Below are 24909 nucleotides of genomic sequence, written 5' to 3' on the forward strand. Positions count from 1 at the left end.
GCTGAGGCTGATGGGAGGGTTGTAGGTTTCCCACCCTTCATATAAATGGCAGTGGGGGAAGAAACAGGTAATCTATCAAACAGCTTTTCCTCGCCTTGCACATCATTTCATACACAAAACTGTTTGTGACTATTTTTCCTTCCAGTGGGAGTTATCTCCTCCCAAGAAGCTCCACTGGGAGAAAAATGCATAGGTGTGTGTTTGTGTGTGTAAGACCGTGGGCAGAGGTCACCCCACTCCCAGTATTCACTTGAAATTCCCTCCCGCCCTGCCCTGCAGTAGCAGAGTGCAGTGCGCCACTTCATGCCACAAAGAGGGCTCGTGTTTTTATAACTGTGCAAAAAGGAAAAGCTTCTCTGCAGGGGAGACGGCTGGGCTAGGGCCATGTTTCCTCATGTGCTAGTTTGCCACTTGTGCAGATTATTTATTTTTTAAAAACAGGAGCAGTGGTGTATGTGGTCCAAAACAACACCTTATTCCGCTGCATGTCAGTGGGTGGGGAAGGTAGTAAGGGAGCTGCATTTCCAGCTCAAGGTAAACAGAGGAGGTGGCTGAGCCACGCAGATCTCTATGTGATATGTAAAGTAAAGGTAAAGGGACCCCTGACCACTAGGTCCAGTCGTGACCGACTCTGGAGTTGTGGCACTCATCTCGCTTTATTGGCCGAGGGAGCCGGCATACAGCTTCCACGTCATGTGGCCAGCATGACTAAGCCGCTTCTGGCGAACCAGAGCAGCGCACGGAAACAATGTTTACCTTCCCGCTGGAGCGGTACCTATTTATCTACTTGCACTTTCACATGCTTTCAAACTGCTAGGTTGGCAGGAGCAGGGACCGAGCAACGGGAGCTCACCCCGTCTGATTGGCAAGTCCTAGGCTCTGTGGTTTAACCCACAGCGCCACCCACATCCCTATGTGATGTGTACATGTGGCTAGACCTTGGAATACTACTGCCCTGATTCAAGCAGGTCATTTCTGAAGGGAAGGTTGCCTTTATTTAATCCTAAAATGCAACATACGACGCTGTATTTATTATAGCCCTGAGGGCTCTTGAAAATGGCTCATTTGCGGTGCAGAGAGCATTGTTTCCAACAGAGGGAGCTTGAAGCGTTTCCCAGCTGAAAACCAGAGCGTCCTGCTGGAGATCCTGCAGCTGCCAACAAGCCCAGCTTTGCAAGCTGAAGGCAGTCTTCCACTGCAGCTCGGCCCAGTGCCTGATTTCCAAACTGAGCCGGGCTGAGGCTCAAGCCCGCTTGGAAGGGTTGAATCACTGAACTGTAGAGCTAGCCCTGCAATGCAGGGAGCCATTCCTAGGTGGGTTTGAACCACCAACATTCTGGTTAACCACAGCTAGATGCACTCACCCTCTGCATCATCACGATTCTCTCTTTCCCTGAAGCTGGCCAACATTGGGGAGTAATGAAAAGTTCAGATGCAGAGAAGATAACCATCCCGTTGTCTGCCCCGAAGATTTGAAGGTATCATGCCCCTCTGCATGGAGGCTCCATTGTTGGCAATCATTGTCCCTACCCGTCTTCCATAACCTATCTCCAGTGATGCCTACATTCCTGTGGCTATTGCCACGCATCCAATGGCAGTGTTTCCCCCAATATAATATTTAATTCTAGTACTTACGATGCCTCGACTGGTAGTACCCCGCCAGGGACAGCCCCTCTGGGTGTTTGCTTCGGGATAGCCATACTCAAAGGCTGGGTAGCACCCGGCATTGTGCAGATAGCCACCCTGCTGGGCCTTGAAGATCTCGTTGCCAAAGCACCGGGAGCCGTTGTCCACGAAGCCGGGGGGCTCCTGGGGGCCGTAGCTGGACGTGCGCAGAGTGGCCGACTCGTATTGCCCGTAGCCATAGGAGTTGTTCAGCTGCTGATCGTTGTAGTTGGTCAAAGGGCAGGCCTCGCTCCCGGGGGACCCTCCCCGCTTGCCCAGGCGGTCCTGGCCGCTCACGAAGATGTCGTGGTAAGCCCTTGAGATGGCACTGATGGCCTCCTCTTCCTGGGCGTTGGGGCTGGGTGGGGCGGCGTCCGCCTCGGGGCTCATGCCAACGTCCATGGGGGCCTCGTTCAGGCTGTTCATGTAGCTCTGCATCTCATCCAGCAAGCGCTGCTTCTCCCGCTTAGGAATGCGCCCAAAGCGCACAGCTGTTGGGGGGGGGAGAGAAATGGCAGGAGAATGTGAGCGAGGGGAAAGGACGCCATGAAACAGGCCCTTCTTGGGCAAGTCAAGGGGACAGCTGTTGGGGACAGCATGGCGCCATCCGGAAAATAAACAGCAAGTTGAGGATAATCTGTAGTGATGGAAGATTTCGGCATGAGAAGCTTTTCCCCTTGTCCCTATGCTAATGTGGGGGAAACTGCACCCACCCAAATTCTCCCTGTTCTTGCTTCCAACCTGGCAGCACTGGGGTGGGTGGGGAGGCGAAGACAGTGGTACAGGCCTTTGGAATTGCCTCAAACACCACTGAAATAGGTACAGGCCAAATCAGGTAAGCTATCTCAAATAGAATCATAAAACTGTGGAGAAGAAGAGTTTGGATTTGATATCCCGCTTTATCACTGCCCGAAGGAGTCTCAAAGCGGCTAACAATCTCCTTTCCCTTCCTCCCCCACAACAAACACTCTGTGAGGTGAGTGGGGCTGAGAGACTTCAGAGAAGTGTGGCTAGCCCAAGGTCACCCAGCAGCTGCATGTGGAGGAGCGGAGACGCGAACCCGGTTCACCAGATTACGAATCTACCGCTCTTAACCACTACACCACACTGGAGGAAGGGGTCCTGAGGGTCTTCTAGTCCAAAGCTCTGCAATGCCCACAGCCGTCCCTGGGTGGGTGGGCTTGAACCACCAACCTTCTGGTTAACAGCTAGATGCACCGACCCACTGCACGTATGCACAATTTCTGCAACTTGTGGGGTGGCGGCGACTGCTGATTTTGGCATTAACTTTTCCCCAGACAAAGCGGAGGGGGACCAGATCCAACTCTGTTCCCAAACCCAGAGCATCACTGAGAAGCCGAAATTAGTCACCAGCTCCTCAAGGTTTCTGGGTACATCTATCATGTACCCAAGAGAGTTGTCGTGACCATTAATCAAAGAATGCTGCCTGCTTTCCGGGCAAGAGGGGCTCCTCCCACAACTTTCTCCGTTGCCCTGGAAATCCTGGCCTGGAAGCATAAATCAGCCCAGGGCTCTATTTATCAACCAAAGGATTTGCTGACACAGTGCCCTTGTAAGAATAAAGGAGCAGAGGAAACAGCCAGCCGTCGCTTGTGCTTTAAAGGCTGGCTTGGGCTTTGTATCGTGGGACATTAATTAGAAAGCAAACCAGGGTCTAGCACCCTTTGCTCACGCCCCACTCCCTAGCCATTTTAGGGAGGATGCCCCCAGGTCTGCCTTTCCTAAAGGGAGTGTGTTTTACAAGACTGTAAACAAACACTCTCTGCTTACTATCTCTTAGATGAAACACAGGACACTTCAATGCAGTTTGATGTTGCTCAACTAATTCTAACGCACTTGCAGGAAAACCACAGGGCCTGTTATTGATGTACATCCAAAGCTCTGGATTGTCACTGAAAGTAATTCATTACAGCTGCCCCGAAACATGGAATCATAGAATTGCAGAGCTGGAAGGGACCTCAAGGGTCATCTAGTCCAACCCCCTGCAATGCAGGATTTTTTTTGCCCAACGTGGGGCTTGAACCCACAGCCCTGAAAGCAAGAGTCTGCTGCTCTGGTGGCTGTTGTGACCCTGCCTAGATGCTTACCATCTCTTGACATGCCCACCGCCAGGCACTTCTTGAAGCGGCAGTGCTGGCAGCGGTTGCGGTTCATCCTCATGATCATGCAGTTTTCATTCTTCACACACATCTTGTAGTTGATGTTCTGCTGAATGCTCCTGCGAAAGAACCCCTGGCGGACGGAATGAAACAGCGACCAGGTTAGCAAAGAGAAACTAATACTAACACACGTCACGCCCTGACCCCCTGGTCTGCATTTAGGTAAAGGGACCCCCCTGACCATTAGGTCCAGTCGTGGCCGACTCTGGGGTTGCGGCGCTCATCTCGCTTTATTGGCCGAGGGAGCCAGCGTACAGCTTCCGAGTCATGTGGCCAGCATGACTAAGCCACTTCTGGCGAACCAGAGTAGTGCACGGAAACGCTGTTTACCTTCCTGCCGGAGGAGGGACTATTTATCTACTTGCACTTTGACGTGCTTTCGAACTGCTAGGTTGGCAGGAGCTGGGACCAAGCAACGGGAGCTCACCCCGTCGCGGGGATTCGAACCGCCGACCTTCTGATCGGCAAGTCCTAGGCTCTGTGGTTTAACCCACAGTGCCACCCGCGTCCCTGGTCTGCACTTAGGGTTGCCATATTTCCAAAAGTTAACATCTCTCCCCAAAATGATCCTTCTTAGCTATTTTTCAGGAAATTCGCAAAAAAATTCAACACTTCTGCTCTGGTTTTTCCCGGACATTTTAACCCATTTTCAAAAATTCCACCCGGACACTAATTTTGATGGATGAATCCTGGCTATGTCTGGGAAATTCCAGATGCCCTATCTGCTCTGTTTTCAGAGCTGTGTTTAAAGCTGAACATGCTGTTAGCTTCTTTCCAAAATTTGGCTGAAGGGGTTGCAATGAGCTACAAGGAACCTAGCACAAGTTAAATTCCCAGGGGGCCAGTTTGGATGGACAGCAAACAAAGTGGTCTCCAATTGGTTTGATAAGCTGCAGGAATGTTGTTAGGGGGCCGCCCAGATGGCCTGAGCCACAGTATGTGGGGGTCTTTTGGGGAGGGGTGTTTTGCAGCAGGGTCTGGGTCTCTCAACCCTTCCCTGCTCCCCTTTTCACACACACACACACACACACACACACACACACACACTCATACAGTGCTAGTGAGACTCCCAGCAACTTGCAAGCTTAATTTCTCAGAGGCATCTATATGTACAAATTAGAATATGCAAATATTATGCAGCCTTGTGCCACAAGGCCTTTACCGCATAAGCACCTAGCAATGCCCCTGGTCATAACCAAAGCATCCGTTTTGTCTCTTTTAGCCATGTCTGAGCGTCGCCTTTCAACGCCTACTTGGCTAGGGAGCATATTGCAGTATACAGCACGCCTGCTTTCAATGCAAACAGGGAGAAGGGCACGAGAGAGTCAAGACTAATCACTTCTGCAAGGCACTTTAAAAGTAAACCAGTTAATGCAGAGCTCACGGCTGGTTTGGAAAACATAGTCCCGAGATCTATGAAAAGCACATGCAAGAGTCACATGCAAGATCCACATTCCAATGCACAAGCAGAAGATTCGATAAAAGGTGCCAAATTCAGTGTTCTAAGGATCTCAGCTTGGTTCTTTTTTACAGTGGTGCCCCGCAAGACGAATGCCTCGCAAGACGGAAAACCCGCTAGACGAAAGGGTTTTCCATTTTGGAGGTGCTTTGCACGACGAATTTGCTATGGGCTTGCTTCGCAAGACGAAAATGTCTTGCGATTCCTGGGGGGTTTTTTTCTCTCCCCACCCCCTTTTTCTAAGGCACTAAGCTGCTAATAGCCTTTTAGAAGCTAATCCGCTAAACCCTTAAGCCTTTAATAGCCGCTAATAGCCGCTAAACCGCTAATCCGCTAATGGGCTTGCTTCGCAAGACGAAAAAACCGCTAGACGAAGAGACTCACGGAACGGTCACGGAACGGATTCTTTTCGTCTTGCGAGGCACCACTGTACTTAGAAAAAAAAAAACAATTTCCAGTCCTTATCGCTTAAGAGAATACTTCAGACATGTGAAAAGGAGAATAAGCAGAGCGCAGCTTACCTTGCATCCCTCACAAGCATGGACGCCATAGTGGAAGCCTGAGGCAATGTCACCGCAAACCTTGCAGAGCAGAACCATCCCACCTGTCTCTGTTGAGGGAGAGAAGAATGGTGGTTAATTCTCCACCTGTGCCCTCCTCTCCACCCTCAGTCTCTGACCCCTGCCAATCCCCCCCCCCACCACATGGCGTCCTCCAGATTTCGGGAGCTATAACTTGCATTATTAGCCAGAGGTGGCAGCGCTCCCAATAGTAATGGCAGTTGTTAAGTCCAAAATGGCTGGAGATTCAGCTGGTTGGGCAAGGCCAGTTTTGAGTGTGCAGGCCCAATGGAAATGGAGATTTGTATGCCAACACAACACCAGACCCGCTTCAGCTAAGTGAAACGTTTCTTCCCTTCTTTAAAACGGGAGTAGCAATGGGCTCGCGCTCCCAAGCGATAAATTAAAGGGTAAATGAGAAGAAAGACTGGCCCCAGCCTTGAGCCTTTGCAGTAAGGTAGGTTTTAAAATCGCAAGCAACTAGGCAGATTTTAGAATCATAGAATTGGATGTGAAGTAAATTTGTTAAAGTTTTTTGGAAAACCTAATAATAATAATAATTATAATACAGTGGTACCTCTGGTTGCAAACGGGATCCGTTCCGGAGGCCAGTTCGCAACATGAAAAGAGCGCAACCCGCAGCGGCGCATCTGTGCACACTTGGGTTGCGATTCGCTGCTTCTGTGCATGACGTCATTTTGCACGTCTGCGCATGCGCCAGCGGCGAAACCCGGAAGTAACACTTTCTGGTACTTCCGGGTCGCCGCGGGACGTAACCTGAAGGAACGTAACATGAAGCCGATGTAACATGAGGTATGACTGTAATAATAATAATAATAATAGTAAAGGTAAAGGGACCCCTGACCATTAGGGTCCAGTAGTGACCGACTCTGGGGTTTTGGCGCTCATCTCGCTTTATTGGCCGAGGGAGCCGGCGTACAGCTTCCAGGTCATGTGGCCAGCATGACTAAGCCGCTTCTGGCGAACCAAAGCAGCGCATGGAAATGCTGTTTACCTTTCCACCAGAGCAGTACCTATTTATCTACTTGCACTCTGACGTGCTTTCGAACTGCTAGGTTGGCAGGAATTAATAATAATAATACCACCCAAATAAAGATTCTGACAAACTGAGAGCCACTTACTTGTGAAGGTGCCAGTGGCTCCGTTCTGTTTGGCAGCGGGTACCCTGCTCTGCGTTGGGGGCGACTGGCCCTTGCTGGGGTAGCGGATGCCCTCGGGGAACTGGAAGGCTACCTTGGGCGAGGACGGGGAGCTGGCCCGTTGAGGCTTAATGGCCCCGATCTCCGTAAGGGTCAGCTCTTCCAGCGAGGATGGCAGTGAGTGTTGAGGCGAAGGCACCAGGTATCCACTTGGAGGGCTGCCCGGGGTGGGGCTGGAGCCGGCTGTGGAGCCCACATACAGGATCACACCACCTGGAGTGAGGGTTGACAAGGAGGAGGTGGGGAAAAGATCAGGACTGTGGAACTGCAGAGAGACGCCTAGCAGGTGTGAGCTGAAACCATGCTTGGAACATTTATTTGCTTAGAAGTCGTGTAAGTCGCTTGGTTGAAGAGATCCCTAATATAAAACTGAGTGTCAGGCGACCTGGGAGACCTGCATTCGAATCCTTACTCAGCCATGAAGCTCACTGGGTGACCGGGCCTCAGCCTAACCAACCTCACAGGGTTGTTGTGAGTGTAAAATGAGGAGGGGAAGAACTACGCTTCCTAAGTACCTTGGTAACAATGAACAAGTACCAGTTGCCAATATAGTATTACGCAAACCACCCCTAAATTGTTAAATATGTTTACTAAAGACAAGTGAAAGTAGCAGACTAAATTACCGTATTTTTTGCTCTATAAGACTCACTTTTTCCTTCCTAAAAAGTAAGGGGAACTGTGTGCGCGTCTTATGGAGCGAATGCAGGCTGCGCAGCTATCCCAGAAGCCAGAACAGCAAGAGGGTTTGCTGCTTTCACTGCGCAGCGATCCCTCTTGCTGTTCTGGCTTCTGAGATTCAGAATATTTTTTTTCTTGTTTTCCTCCTCCAAAAACTAGGTGCGTCTTGTGGTCTGGTGCGTCTTATAGAGAGAAAAATACGGTAGATAACTCTTTAGGGGGGAAAAAGTTTTATGAAAGGTTTTCAACCTAATGTACCATGAAATTCAAACCGGAGAATAGTGAAAAATAATATATCAAACATAAAAACTAAAGAAAAAAAGAAAAATACATTAATAATCATCCTCATATGATTCTCGTAAAACACAACATTATAAATATATCTATGTAGCACTCAGTTACTATTTTATCTTCAATCAGATCACTCTTCAGGTCATTAATTTTTTTTTCCTCCAACACAAACTGAAAATTTACAGATGCAAATGATCCTAATTTGCATAAGAAAATGCTCCGGAAAAGTTTCCAGGAGATTCTCTAATTCAAAATTTTCTGCCATTTTCTTACTGGCTGAGCAAGGACCAGGTCACCAGAATTTGTGCACCTTCAAGATTCCATTGCTTGGATGTAAATAATGAGTGTGGGGGTGAGCAGACCCCCTGGTTTTAAAAGGGGGGAGGGCACCCCTGGGTGTGTCTTCACAGAAGACTCTAGAAGCCTTGCCAAGGCAATGGGCAATGGGTTCAAAGAGGTGCTGGTGACTAGAGGCGTCTTTTTGCACTCCTATAAAGTGAGTTTGTTCCTGCCTCCAGCCCACCAACTCTCTTGTAGGCAGCGGCAGGCAGCTAGCAAACAAACAGATCCGTCCAATTCCTCAGCTCTTGAGGGCCAAAGAAAAGCAAAAATCACCGTGAACTAGTGCCATATAGGGCATTGCTGGAAGAGAGGGAAAGGAATGATGGAGAATATGAGGTGGCTTGCGGAACCACCGATCAAGGCCAAGCCGAGCAACTTTCTGCTGAAAGCTCCAAGCAAACTTTATTCTGCAATCTACGACGGCTGCGAGAAACGAAAGCAATAGTAAAACAGCCGTTGCCGATTTAAAATGGTGCCTTTAGCATTCATCCGACATCAACCTGGCTGTGATTTCGAACCACTGTTGCTCCACCCCTTCTTTGGCAAACCATGGCTCTGTCTTTTCGCAGGTGGCATGTGTGCCAGCTGTCTGACTGGTCAAAACCTGCGCAACGAGGTCGGAGAGGAGGAAATGGGGAAAGCGGCCTCGAATGGGGTCAGTGCTGCCACAAAACCACCGCCCCTCCCTTCCTCCCTGCAAAAAACTGTGTCTCTCTCCGCCAGGGCACTGAGCTGGCAGCTGTGCCTGAAGGTGTGAAGCCAGTGACCGACTGAACGCATGCAGCCTCCATGTGGGACGGCGCATGGGGAAGAGCAGAGAATGATGTGGCCCGGGCGACACGTGCTGCGCGAAAACTAGGGCAAGCGGATGGCACGCATATGAAGGCACGAAAGCCCAAGCGGCCATCTGAGAGGCAGAAGGCCGTGCCAGGACCCCACAAGGTGCCACTGCAAATGCCAAACCAGAGGCCCCATCGGCTCAGGGCAATTGGCTTCCCTTCCAACAGTGCGTTTAGGAAATCGCTTGGTATAAATGTCCCTTAACACCCTTTTTAATGGCTTTGCACTGCCAGGTCTCAAGGCCAGGGCAGGTTGTGAGCCTGAAGTCAGAGGAATTGATCAGGATGGGAGATCAGCCTGCGTGTTCAGGCCTGGCCAAAGGGAAGAGACTATAGAGAGGCTAAGGAAGGCTCTTTAACAACAATAGCCCCCTGACATCCCTATAAAGTACAGGTGGGGTCCTCTGGCCCTCTAGACGTTGCTGGATGACAACTCTCATTCCTGAAGAGCCACAGGGGAAGGCCAGTTGTTCCACCAGCTCTCAGCTCCTCTCCCTTTTCCTGATGTCTCCGTCACTAACTCAACATTTATTCCTCCACCCGCCACCAAAAAGCAGAGATGTGCTCCATTGCACAAGGATTTTGTAAAGTGGACCACACAGGAGCGTTACAGGAGCCGCACTCCCTCTGGCTCCTCGACTTATGTGCCCGAACTCACACACCACATCCGCATGCGACCTACATCAGGAACGGAGAAGTACTTTCCGTCTCCACACTCCCTCGCTCCCTTCTATCTTTTGGTGACAGAATGAGTTTAATTTGCCGTAAGGGCCAATCATCGTCACTCAGCTCTGTCCTGCAAAAACCCCTGGCTTCAAAAACATGTGCCAAAAATAAACCGCCTCTCTTTTATGTTTTCCTAGGCATTGTGAAGCTTATAAGGGCAAGGGCAGCTTGTTCAGGCTGCAAGCAGCGCCAGCCTTAAAACCAACTTTGGGCATGGGAAAATAATTTCTTCCCAGCGAGAGAGAGCGCACTCAAACCATTCTGCTCGGCAGACCGTCAGCTGAAGGGGCACCTGGGAATTCGCTTGCATGATCTAGAACTGCATTTGATCTTTGGCCTAGATCAAGACAATCTCAAACGCTAAACGGTGGGCCTCTTCTCCAAACAGAGAACAACCCAAACTCCCTCAAATGTGAAAAATGAAGCCAAAGATTCAACTTCTATGGTGGGCTCTTGACCTCAGCCTAAAAGCAAACAGTTCAACACAGTGGCGTAGCGTGGGGGGTGCAGGGGTGGCCGGCCGCACCGGGCGCAACATGGGGGGGGGGGCGCTTGCACTCGCAGCTCTCTGCCCCTACCTGGCTCACTCACTCTCTCTCACTGCAGTGCTGGCTGTGCGAATCCGATCCAAGCCGCCGGGTCGCCGCCCACTGTGGAGGGGAGGGTGCCAGGCGTGCGGTGCGGTGCGGAGAGAGAGCGAGGGACTATCTGGGGGAGGGACAGTGCAGCGGGGGGGGGGGCCGCAAATTACTTGCCTTGCCCCGGGTGCTGACAACCCACGCTACGCCACTGGTTCAACAAGGCATGCATGCCTAACAATGTGCTTTTTCTATCACTGCTGGTTCTGTGGATCAGAGAGGCAAACACCTTCCCTCCCCCTCAACACCTTAGGACCTCCTCTGGACGGTCAAAAGATGCTGCAAAGAGAAGCATAGCAAGTGAAATCACGCTTCTTCTCCTTTGCAGCATCCACATGACACCGTCCTCATCAAAATGCTGCCCCATTATTATTCACCCATCTAATCCGGATTTACCGTTTCTGCAGAAAATCCGATAAATTTAAGAAAAAAACACACACACAACCCTGCAGAAATAGTAAATCCGGATTAATTTGGCAGTGGAGGGTGTGAGGGAGAGGATACGGGGAATCATCCTGATGAGGATGATGTGGTGAAAGTGCTCCCCTTGTTGGAACAAATCTCACGCTACTGATTGGAAAGGTGCAGCGGAAGTGGCGCTGTGGTCTAAACCACAGAGCCTAGGACTTGCCGATCAGAAGGTCGGCGGTTCGAATCCCCGCGACGGGGTGAGCTCCCGTTGCTCGGTCCCTGCTCCTGCCAACCTAGCAGTTCGAAAGCACACCAGTGCAAGCAGATAAATAGGTACCGCTCTGGTGGGAAGGTAAACATCGTTTCTGTGCGCTGCTCTGGTTTCGCCAGAAGCAGCTTAGTCATGCTGGCCACATGACCGAGAAAAACTGTCTACGGACAAACGTCAGCTCCCTCAGTCTGTAAAGCGAGATGAGTGCTGCAACCCCAGAGTCGTTCGCGACTGGACTTAAGTGTCAGGGGTCCTTTACCTTTTTAGCAAAAGATCACATATTCTGCATACAGCAGAATGTTCCAGGTCAGATTCTTGTTAAGCCCAGCAGAAGGATAGCAAAGGCAACAGGAAAGATTTTTGCCTGAAATCTTTGGGGGAGCCACTGCCAGTCATGGGAGAGATTGTGTTGGGCTAGTTCAAACTTGGGTCTCCAGCTGTTTTTGGACTACAAGTCCCATCATCCCTGACCACCGGACCTGCCAGCTAAGGCTGATGGGTGTTGTAGTCCAAAACCAGCTGGAGACCCAAGGTTGGGAAACCCTGGGCTAGATGAAAAATGGTCTTTACTCAGCATAGCAGCGACTCTGTATGTTCAGAACTGAGATGCATGCATCTCTCACACAGAACTTATTTCTATCACTTTTTTTGGATACCTGAAGTGGCCTCAAAGGTTGTTTTGCAGGGGTCGGTGGAATTGCCCCATTGATCAGAAGCGCAGTTGGGGGGAAACAACTGGTGGCGCCTTGATTCCACCAAGACACACGGAAATTGGGCATCAATTTGAATCCTGTCCTACTAGTCTTGGGCGCTGGGTTATGCTTCAAAACTCTGGCTCTCTGCATACATCTTTAGGAGCAGAAAACCCCAAAAATATCATAATATGTAGACCACCTCTCCATGGGCGTAGCCAGGTTTTTGGTTAGGGGTGCAGTCTTTTGCTGGGGAGGAACCTCAAATTTGTATTGATTTTGAGGGTGAACTGGCCCCCTTGGCTACGCCCATGGTCACGAACTTCTCCCTGTTTTCTCTATCTCTTAAAAAAAACCTTAAATGACTTTGCTTCCATGCCCATCTCCGCGACTTTGCAAATGGGGCGGCCGAACTGCCCCGGGATCGCCGCGCTGCCCGCCGCGCATCTGTGCCAAGCGAGCAGCAGCCCGGGCGCTTGTTATTTTTAGCGCCTGCCAATCGCCGCCGGAGAAGAGCTCCGAGGGGGCGGCGGTGGCAGGAGCGAGCTCCGGTTCCCAGCTCCGCTTCGCCTCCCCTGCGGAGCGGAGCCTCCAATCGGGTCAGCGCCTCACGTGTCCGCCTCTAGCTGCCGCGGAACGAGTGTCAGGAACAAGCAACGTGCTGGAGCGCCGCCAAGGCGGGGAGGGGAGACACCTGACTCGCGGCTCACATGGCTTGGGCGGCATTCATCCTCCTCCCCGACAGCAGGAGGCGGCTCTCTGCACGCGAGGCGCCCGCGATGCAAGACGCGGCCTTGCATGTTTGCGCATGCAGCTGCATGCATGCATGCAAGGGGGTTGCGCATGCAGCTGCATGCATGCAAGCGGGGGCGGGCGAGAGACGCGATCCGAGAGGAAGGGGATCTGTGGAGGTGGCTGGATCCATCCTTGTTAGCGCAGGCACAAGTTCGCGGCTGGCTCCTGGAGGAGAATCGCCACGCCCAGCCGGGACCGCAGGGAGCAGGTTTTAGAAAAGAGCGCATCTGTGCATGTGCAGAACGCCCTCCGCAAGGAGAGCAGCCCCTTTCCCTTCCTTTCCCCATGTGTAGGATTGCAGGGAGCCTTTAAGAGGAGGACGGGGGCTTTCCGGAAGCCAAAATGAAAGTCTCTTGCCTGTAAACGGCACACCGAGCCCTACTGATCCAAGCCCTACTGACCCCTGGGTCAAGTTAAGGCACCAGACCTCTCTTGGTAAAAGCTAAGTGCAGCGGAGGTTAATCTGCAAAAATATGAGTTGCGCAATACCTAAATCTGGGCAGCCCAGATTGCAGCTGCAAGGACGGAGCAGTTAAAATGGGACTGCCACCATCACTCCTACAAGTTTAAATAAATCTCTCCCCACCATGAAAAAACGCACCTTTACTCTGCATATATACAACAAGAATAAGCAGGAGGTGTGATGGAACCCAGGATTCCTCGTTCCCAGTATTTATAATCTCCCATTCTCCCTCTGGCAGTGGAAAAAGAAATCCAGATGTCTGCATTACGCCCCATTACCTTCTCATTACTTCTAGATACCCAGGTCAGCTCTTCTCAGGATGGTTTATGCGAATACATATAGTATAACAGAGTTTGGTATAGATTCTATAAAAACTGTGTGATTTGAAACAGTACACCACACATGTAAGTATAGCACTCTACAGTACCTGCTTTCTCTACCCAATTTCGGCTTTCTAGCTTTGCGAAATCATCTGAGAATTTTGCTTGTGCACACTGAACTTTGGAAACAGTGCAAAGCTTAATTTTGGAGCCAGATTCGTATAGGACACACTGGAATATGCTCTGCAGCACTTATTGCTGCTGCTGTAATTTTTGAAGCGAAGACCACAGGAATGGGCTTGTTTTTGATCAGACTACAATCAGCGATTTTCTTAACTAGGGCAAGTAAGTGGCTGACAAAATACAGGTGGGTGGCAAGGTGTATATCGCACAAGTAGCTGTCGCAGGCTGCACCAGTTCCAGATCTGGGTCTTAGGGCCCTTGGGTGACGCATCCTTAACATTCAAGAGGCTGGATATACAAACCAAGGAACACAGGCATCTGTCTTATGCTGAGTTCAGACCACTGGTCAATTTAGCTCAATATTTGCCTGCACTGGCGGCAGCAACACTCCAGGATTTCAGAGAGGGGTATCTTCCAGCTGGGACGTGGGTGGCGCTGTGGGTTAAACCACAGAGCCTAGGATTTGGCGATCAGAAGGTCGGCAGTTCGAATCCCTGCGACAGGGTGAGCTCCCGTTGCTTGGTCCCTGTTCCTGCCAACCTAGCAGTTCGAAAGCACATCAAAGTGCAAGTAGATAAATAGGTAGCGCTCAGGTGGGAAGGTAAACGCCGTTTCCGTGTGCTGCTCTGGTTCGCCAGAAGCGGCTTAGTCATGCTGGCCACAACGCCCGGAAGCTGTACGCTGGCTCCCTCGGCCAATAAAGCGAGATGAGAGCCGCAATCCCAGAGTCGGTCACGACTGGATCTAATGGTCAGGGGTCCCTTCACCTTTTATCTTCCAGCCTGATGTGGAGATGTTGGAGATTGAATCTGAAATCTTGTGCGTGCAAAGCGTAATCTCAAATCCTGAATCTCTCAAACTGCTTCTCAAGAACTCTCATACTGTTTCTGATCATTCTGGTCTCCTGTGCAATGTGAGTGTTAACAGTGCTGCCTTGCCATGTGCTGGTCTTAGTCCCCATCAAACCCTTGACCAGTCTGCCTTGCATCTTCTGTCCTACACCCAATTAGCACTCCCACATCTGTGTTTCTCTGGTTTTTTAAATGTAAGAAATGGCACCTCGTTAAACCGGCAGAAGAGTGGCTTTCGCATGACCTTTTTTTAATAGTTGTTTGGAGAGACATCTTGTCATGTTCCTTCATCCTGACCACATGCACTGATGAATCTACTTTTCGCTGCCTCTTATTTTGTTCAAAAACAGCGGCCTGAAAACTGTGCTCCGGAGAACCTCCTTATCAAGAGGATTTCCTCGCTGAGAAGATCAATAACAGCAGACAAGCCAGGTGCTTATCTTTCACTGCAATGTGCAGAGATGCTGCAGAAGTGATGGGCATGTTCTCTAGAGGGCACATTCTGATGCAGGGCCACCAGCGAGGAGGACCCTGTGTTCTGGAGTGATGCAGCACACTAACTATTGCCTCGGAATCCTCAGTGACACACGGATTCCTTACAGATCAGTCTGTCTGCAAAGTATTTCCTGAAACACTGAAAACCACTGCTTTCAAAGGTGGGCAGACTGTGGATTATCTGTATTTATATCTCGGCTTTTCACAACACCCTGAAAGTTGGCAGCCACCTAGCACTGAATAGGATCATTTCAGCCTATTTACTCGCCTCTGCTAAAAGACACCTAAACTCACGTTCCCCCCGCCCACATTGTGGCGCCCCAGCTAGCTCCAGATGCACATTATTATTATTTCATCCTTGCTACTATCGTTACAAAATGAAGCCACTTAACGCGCTGCGGTTCTGCAATTGCAGCTGAGCAAGATTATCGTACAGGCAGGAATCTAAAATGGAAAGTTTAACGATCAGCTCAAAGCAGAGGAAGATCAGGAAACATACAAAGACTATGTAGAGCAGGGATAGGCAGTGTGGCTCCCCCAAACATTGTCAGACTACAGTTCCCATCATCCTTGACTTAGCCACATTTGCTGGGCATGATGGGAGTTGATCAACACCTGGAGGGCACCATGTTGGCTACCCTTGATTTACTGAAGGGGTAGGAAATCTGTGGCCCACCAGATCAGGGTTTCCCCAGGCTCGGGTCTCCAGCTGGACTACATTTCCCATCATCCCTGACCACTGGTCCTGCACCCAAGAAGATGCCTAGCAAATCACAGACGGGTGCTCCAATTCATGCGCCTGTGTTTGGATATGCCTCTACTGATAAAATGCTACCCTCCTGGCTACTGTGCCAAGTGTAGGAGAAAGGGAGTGAGCAACCCCTAACAGTGGGACTGCAGACGCTGCCTCTGCACTATACAGAATCATAAAAATGCAGAGTTGGAAGGGACCCCCAGGGGTCATCTAGTCCAACCCCCTGCAATGCAAGAATCTAAGTTTCAGCATCCATGACAGATGGCCGTCCAACCTCTGCTTAAAACCTCTAAGGATGGAGAGTCCACCAGCTCCCAAGGGAGTCCATTCCACTGCTCTTGCTCTCAGAATGTTCATTCCTGGTGTTTAGCCAGAATACATTTGCGCCCGACCCGCCAGAGCTGGAGAAAACAAGCTTGCTCCATCTTCCATGTGACAGCCCTTTTGATTTTTTGACGATGGCCCATTGATCTCTATGGAATTTACTTCTTCGTAAAAGGCAGCAGTCCCTTGAAACGTGATGAATCCTGACAGCCTGAAGAAGAGGGATTACAGTTCAGTGGCACAGGATATCCTCTTGCATGCAAAAGGTCTCTGGCACAATTTTTGTTATTTCTAGCTTAAAAGGAGATCAGGCAGTAGCAGGTGATGGGAAAGAACTCTCTGTGCCTGAGATCCTGGAAAGCCAGAGTGGAAAACACCAGGCTGGATGAGACAAAAACTCTTGACCTAGTACAAGGTAACTTCCTCTGAAGCAGAATGGAGGGCTTGAATATTTTGCCAGATTGCAATATAGGCTGCAAGCTCTACCTAGTTTTGAAGCACTTATCAACCCATATAGCATCTTTCTCGCCTCAGCAGGTAATTCCCAACGCACCTCACAATGCTGTAACATCTGGAGCAGGGAGTTTTGAGATCTCCAGGCAAGTTGTGAGTGTGCGATGTCAAGAGACAGCGCACTTTTGACACGGAAACAGCTCTGAGCCTGTTTTGAGTGTGTATGCATGGGCAGAGAGCAGGAGCTGGCTGTTCCGTAATTTAAAAAAATACATTCTAGCCTATGTCAGTTTCTGGAAGATGGGGGGGGGGGGAGAGGGGGGGTCTTTCTGGCATTCGTGGAACCACGCAAACAGTTGCTGGCCTGGGAAGCAGAATCTGAGGCCCAGGGAAGCTTTTGATGTTTGATTATGTTTTTATATGGGCAGGGTATAAATAATAAAATTATGATTATGATGCCTCACACAAGGTCAATAGAGCAGGTCAGTGGCAGAGAAATGAGAGCAGAAGCCTCTCCTCTGCATCAGCAGCCGTACAGTGGTACCTCGGGTTAAGAACTTAATTCGTTCTGGAGGTCCGTTCTTAACCTGAAACGGTTCTTAACCTGAAGCGCCACTTTAGCTAATGGGGTCTGCTGCTGCTGCGCTGCCGGAGCGCGATTTCTGTTCTCATCCTGAAGCAAAGGTCTTAACCCAAGGTACTATTTCTGGGTTAGCCGAGTCTGTGACCTGAAGCGTCTGTAACCTGAAGCATCTGTAACCCGAGGTAACACTGTACCACCAACCCCTTGTAAGCCAAATGGGCACCATCAGCAACAGCAACAGTCAAGCACACCCCTTCCTCTCCGAATGGCATTATTAGTGGTTGCTATTGTGCGCTGCCTCATCCATCAGCACCGTCACAGTGCCCACGCTGCTCCTGCTTGCTGACGCTGCAGTTGGTTTCTCTGCAGCGGGGCCAGCGCATAGTGAAAAGGCCATCTCGGCCCACACCTGGCAAGTCCTCGGACCTCGAGCAAGCCAGAAACCAGGGGGTGGATCTCAGCTGCGCCACTGCACATGTCACAGCAGGAAAAGAAACTGCGGCAGTTTGCACTTCTCAGGCGCTGCTGAAATTCAATCCAAGGCGCCCTCCAGAGCCCCTGCACTGAAGGCTGCTGCTGCTGCAGTGCCTTGTACCTGGTGACCTGAATTCACCTGACAAAGGCAAATTCAGCAGCTCCCGGGTGGATCTGGAGCATGTCTGTAAGGCGGATTCACGCTGCCTTTGAAGCAGTCAACAGCTGGCGGCAGTCCTGATGTATTTCGGAATCTAGGCCAGGGAGCTGCTGTTGTTTCCCCCCCCCCTCCTCTTTTTTTTAAGCGGTGAAACCCGATTTTCCTCCTTCCTCTGCAGATACAAGCAATGACCCTATTTTGGGCTGGCTAATCTATCACTTTGAAGTTGACTTTTGCATGCATTATTTTACACCTACCTGGATCTAACTAAAGGCTGCAGCTCAACAGGAAAGAAAAAGGAGTCGGGTTTTGCTTGTTTAGCCGATCAATAGGAAAGGCAGCCTCCTCGGCCAATCTCTAATAGCAAACTTCTGGTTCCAAATTCAAGGGCCAAAATGTGGGGCTAATTTGAGGTTCTAATGCTGGCCTGCCCTGAATTCCAACACAAGTATCTAAATGGGTTTGGCAAATTAACTGGGGAGAGGGGGGGGAGAGAGAAATCTATTTTATTAAACTGGAGTCAGTGTTAAGGATAACACATTTTGTTAACATGAAAGAAGACGCTTTTGGCAGGCAATAGCACATGGCTTCAAGCTGTGTTCAAATCTCTGCTCAGCCAAGAACATGCAAACTATATCTGAGCCTCAGTTCCCATATCCATAAAATGGGGGTTCTAATGACCTACTTCACAACAGGGCTGCTCCGATGGCAGGCAATATGAAAAAATGTATTTAGGAAAATGTATGAACTGCTCAATCTAAACGTTCTCCAAGTGGCATATAGATAAATCTCACAAAGAAATATATATATATAAAGCCATCATTGTTCAAAATAAAGATAAGAATCAGCAAGACTTTCAGAACAAATGTAAGGAACTAAATCATGTGTCTGGTTAGACTTGCCAAAAAAGTTTCCAGCAAAGGATCTGATATCTCAGATTAAAACTTGGGTTGCCAAAATTGGAAGAACGTCTGCATTTGTTGTATCTTGTTAAGGGAGCCTTTTCTAACAGTTGCCAGAAAAGAATGGACACCGTGCTGTGATGTAACCTTGCTGCAAAGGTCAAATGCATCCCTTCCAATGCTAGCATCCTTTGGACACTGGGGTACACTACAAAAAGGGGGGGGAGTCCTGCCCCTTCCCCCAAAAAACCAGACTCTTCTAAAGAACATCAGTAAACCAACAGAAACCACTTGCATGAAGTCACAGCAGTTCCATTAAAAGCAGGTTATAGAACAGGGCTGGGGAAACAGTGGTGTTGGAGGACTACAACACCCATCATTGCTCAAGTTGGCTGGGGCTGATGGAATCTGGAGTCCGCCAACATCTGGAGGGCCATAGACCTGTGACAGAGAGAGATGGATCTTAGGCCGCTAACAAGGGGCTCCCTCTGTTTTGACCTGAGAATGCAACTTGACCCTCTCTTTGTGGAAAACAGAGCCTCAGAGTAAAAATCAGTTGTTTGTGGAGTCCATGCCAACAGCCTGGAAAGGAAGCCGTACCAAATTGAACCTAACTGGTCCTATCCGGCCTCCCCACCCAGCGCACCTCGGCTCCGAGTGATGTCCTTCTGGAGAAGGAGAGGAGGCCGATGCTTCCCTTGCAAAATGGTGATGTGTCAATAAATAAGATTACCCAGAAAGGGAACACGAGTCTAGCTAGGGTCTTAGCTGAAGCCTGCCAGGAGACACTAGCTACTCGTGCAGGCTTTAATCTGCCTGCACGTTCCTTCATCAGTGGAACAGGGGAGGGAGGGGCGGGAGAGGAAAGAGCAGCTCGGTTTTTTGGCTTTAAGTAGGTTAAACAAATCAGAGTGCATCCGTGGGCTTGTTGGAACTGCAGCAACGCTCCCAGAACAGGCAGAGAGCCTGGGAAATAAAGATACCAAATGTGATCACAAGGATATTTGTTTGCTTCACTGAGATGGGGGGGGGGGAGATTGCTAAGGGGACAAAACACTAGCAGAGGCCCCCACCCCACAAGTAATATATTTAGAAGCATCTCGGTTCCCAGGGATTCGATGTTTGCTTTTTTTTCCTGCTAAAGGACTGATCAAAGTTGCAAAAACAAGGGGTGCCCCCCCTCCTCTGCATGGCAGCGGTTGTTCTGCACAGTTTTAAGGAGTTGAGATTTCAGGCACCTGAGAACATCGGTCCATCGGTCCATGTAGCTCAGGATTGGCTACAGCGGACTGGGCAACAGCTCTCTCCGGCTTAAAACACCGGGGGTCTTTTCCAGGCCTACCTATAGATGGATTGGACCTGGTGTGTTTTGCATGCCAAGCATGGGCACTGCTGTTGAACTAAAGCCCCATGATAGAATCAGAGAATTGCAGAGTTCGGAGGGACCCGAGGGTCATCTAGTCCAACCCCCCACAATGCAGGAATCCTGCAAACAGCTGCCCCTGGGTGGGCTTGAATCACCAACCTTCTGGTTAACAGACAGGCATACTGATCCACTGTCAAGACTAAGGAGAGACAGTCAAGCTCACACATATTTGGGCTTGTTTTGAAAACCAAGCTGAGGAATTGGGGAGAACAGAATGCAACCTGGTTTGAATATGGGTCTGGTGAGCCTGTTTTCTGACCGGTCCCATGATATACAGTGGGGGGTATTTTCACACACCGCTCCTCCAAAGTTTCTGGCAAGCTCGGCTTGTGGTGAGCTGCCTAGGCAACTGGGTTCACCATAAGCCCATTCACATCAGGGTTAATGGGGGCTTTTCATTTCGCTTTTGTTTTGTCTCCAGTGACCTGGTTTCAGAATGATTTCAGGAACAGCCCAAGGATGGGATGTGGGGCCTGGGAAACTGAAATGTGGGTCCCCTCCTTGGGGTAAAATTACGAAGAGCACATTGCTGCCATGTGTTATTCTGTTGATACAAACCCTGACAGCGACTGCTTCTGGACAAACCTAATTTAGGAGGGGGGTACGTAACCTTTCCCCAACCTCTATTTTTGCGATTAACTGCCCCCCGCCCTCGACCAGCCTATTGGCAAGAGGCAACTGCAGGAGACTGCAGCAGAAAGTGGCAGGCATCCCTCCTTCATGCTTCCCCACACCTCCCATGAAAATTGCACCTCCCCAAAGCTGCTTTGCCTACAAGAAGCATTGGGAAACCTGAGGCCCTCCGGATCTCGCTGCATCTTCTGTGACCCCTGGCTATGCTGACTGCGGCTGATGGGAGCTAGAGTCCAATAAGATATTGGGGGGGGGGGGACAGGTTCCCCTTAGAAGACAAAGTCATTTGGGTCTATATCATAGGTAAAGGGACCCCTGACCATTAGGTCCAGTCGTGGCCGTCTCTGGGGTTGCGGTGCTCATCTCGATTTATTGGCCGAAGGAACAGGCGTACAGCTTCCCGTTCATGTAGCCAGCATGACTAAGCCACTTCTGGCGAACCAGAGCAGTGCACGGAAACGCTGTTTACTTTCCCGCCGGAGTGGTACCTATTTATCTACTTGCACCTTGACGTGCTTTCGAACTGCTAGGTTGGCAGGAGCAGGGAACCAGCAACGGGAGCTCACCCCATTGTGGGGATTCGAACCGCCGACCTTCTGATCGGCAAGTCCTAGGCTCTGTGGTTTAACCCACAGCGCCACCCGCGTCCCTTATAGGTACCTGTGTGTAATTTTACCACTTGAACTGGTGGCTTTGAACAAGTCTGTCTCACTCAGCAGAACTCACTGCTTCTGGATCAGGGCTGGAAATTTTCCAGGAGGGGGAAAAACATTTTTTGTTCAAGATGGGAGGGCTCAGTTCAACAGGTAACAGGAATCAGAAAGGATAGCCTGCTTATCACCCCTTGCTTCTTTGTTTACCACCCCGGTGAACGCCTGGCAAGGTTCACGGAAGGAATAGCATCCCTTGCAAAGGTAAAGGTTGCTCTGCAATCAACTAGGCGGCCCCACCACGCCCTGAGCGCGTCTGCTTTCGCTCCTGGCCCAGCACATCCTGCCTGCCGCGATACATTTTAAAGTTTGATCTCAGCCTCTCTGGCACCTGTGAAAGTGCCGCCGCCGCCTTCAGACAGCGAAGTAGGTCAAAGTCACCGCAACGGGAGAAAGGGCAGGGTGAGGTGGCGCAGCTCCGAGTGAGTCGGGAGGGGGAGCTTTTTGCTGCAGAGTTCATCATCCCCAGCTGCACGGCTTCAGCAGGGGAGCTCCCAGACTCCAAGCAAGAAGACGGGAAACCAAAGCAGGCTTGTGAATAGTCCCCAAGACACGGGCAGCGGAGGTTTTGGAAACTGGAAGGAAGCTGTTCGACAAATCAAGGAACAAGCAGTCTCCCCTTCCAATTTGCAAACGTTTTCCTATCCAAGTTGTCCCATTTCTGTTTGATGCATGGGGGCTCCCTGTCTCCCCCCCCCCCCGCCCCCAAGGTTCTTTCCACCTCCCTTCTGGGGCTATTGATAGGAAACAAACAACTGACATAAATATAGTAATAACCCTGACCATTAGGTCCAGTCGCGACCGACTCTGGGGTTGCGGCGCTCATCTCGCTTTATTGGCCGAGGGAGCCGGCGTACAGTTTCTGGGTCATGTGGCCAACATGACTAAGCCGCTTCTGGCGAACCAGAGCAGCGCACAGAAACGCCGTTTACCTTCCCGCCGGAGCACTACCTATTTATCTACTTGCACTTTGAGGTGCTTTCGAACTGCTAGGTTGGCAGGAGCAGGGACCGAGCAATGGGAGCTCACCCCGTCACGGGGATTTGAACCACAGACCTTCTGATCGGCAAGTCCTAGGCTCTGTGGTTTAACCCACAGCGCCACCCGCGTCCCTTGACATAAATATGGACCCCAGCATTTGTGGCAGGCTTGCTGCATAGCTAAACTGACAAACACACCATTGCCCCTATTTACCAGGGAGAATTCCTACTTTCTGCTGCCGGTCTCTGGTCTCTAGTCTGTCTTTTGGGAAGATGATGGAGGCCGTGTGCTCATTTAAAAAATGCACCTGTGTGCTGCACACACAGGTGCATTATAGTTCTTCAGGGTTCATGTCCATCTCCCAGGTCTCTAGACATAGGAAACTTGAGAGGAGAGGGCAGAAAGAGGAGATGTATGCAGTGGTGATATATATAAATGGATGCTTGCAAATATATCCCAGAAGCTGTACACTGCTCCCCTCCTTTACCCCATCTACCTTTCACTGCCCATCCAGATAGTAAAAGTTCTTGGTTGTGCTTGAGTTGCAGCTACCCTAAAAGTCGGATCCACTGAGAGACTCAACGTGCTATTAAACAATTTTTAAGTTGCTGTTGTTGTTTTCAACTATTGCACTACAAACACATTCTTTTCCAGCCAGTGCCGGAGAGGCTATTACAGAGTAAATGAATACAAACACCCAATTAAAGAAGAAAAAGAAGAAGAGCCTCAGGAAGAGGTGCTTGGCATTACAAACACACAAATGACCTTATTTCCGAAGTGCTGGAATGTGTGGCCTAATTAAGACATCCCCAGACTTAAACTAGCTGAGCCGTCATGGCCCAGCTTTTCCCAGGGAGCCGTGGGAACTGTAGTTCTGTAAAGTAGGCCGGGGCTCTCTACATCCAGATGCTCAGCACCAGCGCCAAACTACAATTCCCAGGGTTCCTGGGGAAGCTGTGAGTGCAAAAAAACCAACCACCCATCCAGCCAGAAGGGTGAAATGACAAAAGGCTCTTGAGAGCAACAGGGCTGCCACCACATCTGAAGCCCTGATGCGACTCATTCCTGGCCAAGGCAGGCCTCTCCCTTTTTGGTCTTTTTTACCATTCTTTTGGTCACACCAACTCCAGGTTGGGACCATTGTTAGTAACTGGATCACACTTTTGGTAGGCATGATAAAGACCCCCGCCAGAGGGATACCTCTGTGGCATCCAAAGCCCCTTCAGCACAGGAGATTGGGAGGTTGGACCGTTTTGTAAATCACCGTCAGGGCCACCTGATTCCCCTCCACCAACACAGAAATTGGCAGTTGCGACACAGCTACCTCCATATTACCCAATTTCTAAGGCTTTTCCCCACTGACCTAGATTAAGCACCCAAAAAATACCCTCCAGTTTTCACTCTAGAAAGGAGGGGAGTCCACCCGTTTGTCTCTCACCGAACACCATCATATCTGATCAAGAGGCATCTCCAGACACAGAGGGGGGCAAGTGCCAAGCATGAGAGGTTACGTGGTTCTATGAGCCATGACCTTAGCATGCTTGCAGCATGGGCCTCTCCTTCCATCATCCCATATGGGGTGCCATTTTGCACCTGGCATTTGGCCCATTTGTGACCAAGTGAAGATGCCTGGACGCTGCGATGGCACCTGACATTTCCACCATCTGGGGATCGCTGGGACAGGACTTTTGTTGGGGTCCAAGGATTACACATACATGAGGGAGGTGGATGGATGGATGGATGGTGGAAGGGCCCTGGGTGAAAGGCAAGGAAGATCTCTGAGGCCGAGGTGAGATTTGGGAGGGATCCCCACTTTCTGTGCATGACGTGGGTTAAGAGCTACCTTTGAGAGAGGACTCTGTGCTTTTTCTTCTCTCTTTCTGTTTTTATTTTTATTTAGCTTGGTTTCTTTTATCTTACTCTATTATTAAAAAGCTTTAATAAAATCTTATGGGGGGGAGGAAATTAATGTGGCCTAGAGAAAAAAGTTCAAGAACCACAGGTCTACGCTACAATCAACCTCGGTGATGTTTTTAATCTTTTGATGTCTTACTGTGTTTTAATTTGTTGGAAGCCGCCCGGAGTTTGCTGGAGTAACCCAGTAAGATGGGTTATTGATATTAATATTGATAATAATAATAATACTAGCTCCATCCACTACTGCCTCTGATCATCCTTACCACTGCAGTACCACCTGCGGCTGTACAATTAGTATGGGGTGGGTGGAGGGTGAACATTCTTATATTCAAGGGAAAGTTGTAAATTAAGGTCAATGTCCTAAATGGCACAGATCCTACCATTCACACATAAGCCAATGTTGTTTACTGCTTTGCTGCATGCACACTGGGTATCTGCTGTGTTTCAAAATCCCAGAGTCTAAACTAATCTGCTCCTTGTGAATGTGTTATCTTTGGGGTGCCAGGGGAATGG

At 50.0% G+C, this 24909-nt stretch overlaps 2 protein-coding genes across 5 annotated transcripts in view; both read right to left on the bottom strand.

The window, feature by feature from the left end:
- CSAD (cysteine sulfinic acid decarboxylase) overlaps window positions 1-24909 on the bottom strand; it is a 742174-nt gene that overhangs the window by 360725 nt on the left and 356540 nt on the right. The window lies entirely within an intron of this gene.
- The window catches only part of LOC310671465 (nuclear receptor subfamily 1 group D member 1-like), a 56549-nt gene that overhangs the window by 7538 nt on the left and 24102 nt on the right, over window positions 1-24909 (bottom strand). For all 4 annotated transcript variants that reach the window (XM_083427571.1, XM_083427573.1, XM_083427572.1 and 1 more), the window contains 4 exons: window positions 7007-7297; window positions 5826-5914; window positions 3774-3918; window positions 1636-2156 (listed from right to left, as the gene is read on the bottom strand). In XM_083427571.1, coding sequence (XP_083283697.1) covers window positions 1636-2156; window positions 3774-3918; window positions 5826-5914; window positions 7007-7297 — 1046 coding nt within the window. The remainder of the gene's footprint in view (window positions 1-1635; window positions 2157-3773; window positions 3919-5825; window positions 5915-7006; window positions 7298-24909) is intronic.

The sequence above is a fragment of the Podarcis tiliguerta genome, assembly GCF_965153285.1.
Source record: "Podarcis tiliguerta genome assembly, chromosome: 2".
In the NCBI taxonomy this organism is placed as follows: Eukaryota; Metazoa; Chordata; class Lepidosauria; order Squamata; family Lacertidae; genus Podarcis; species Podarcis tiliguerta.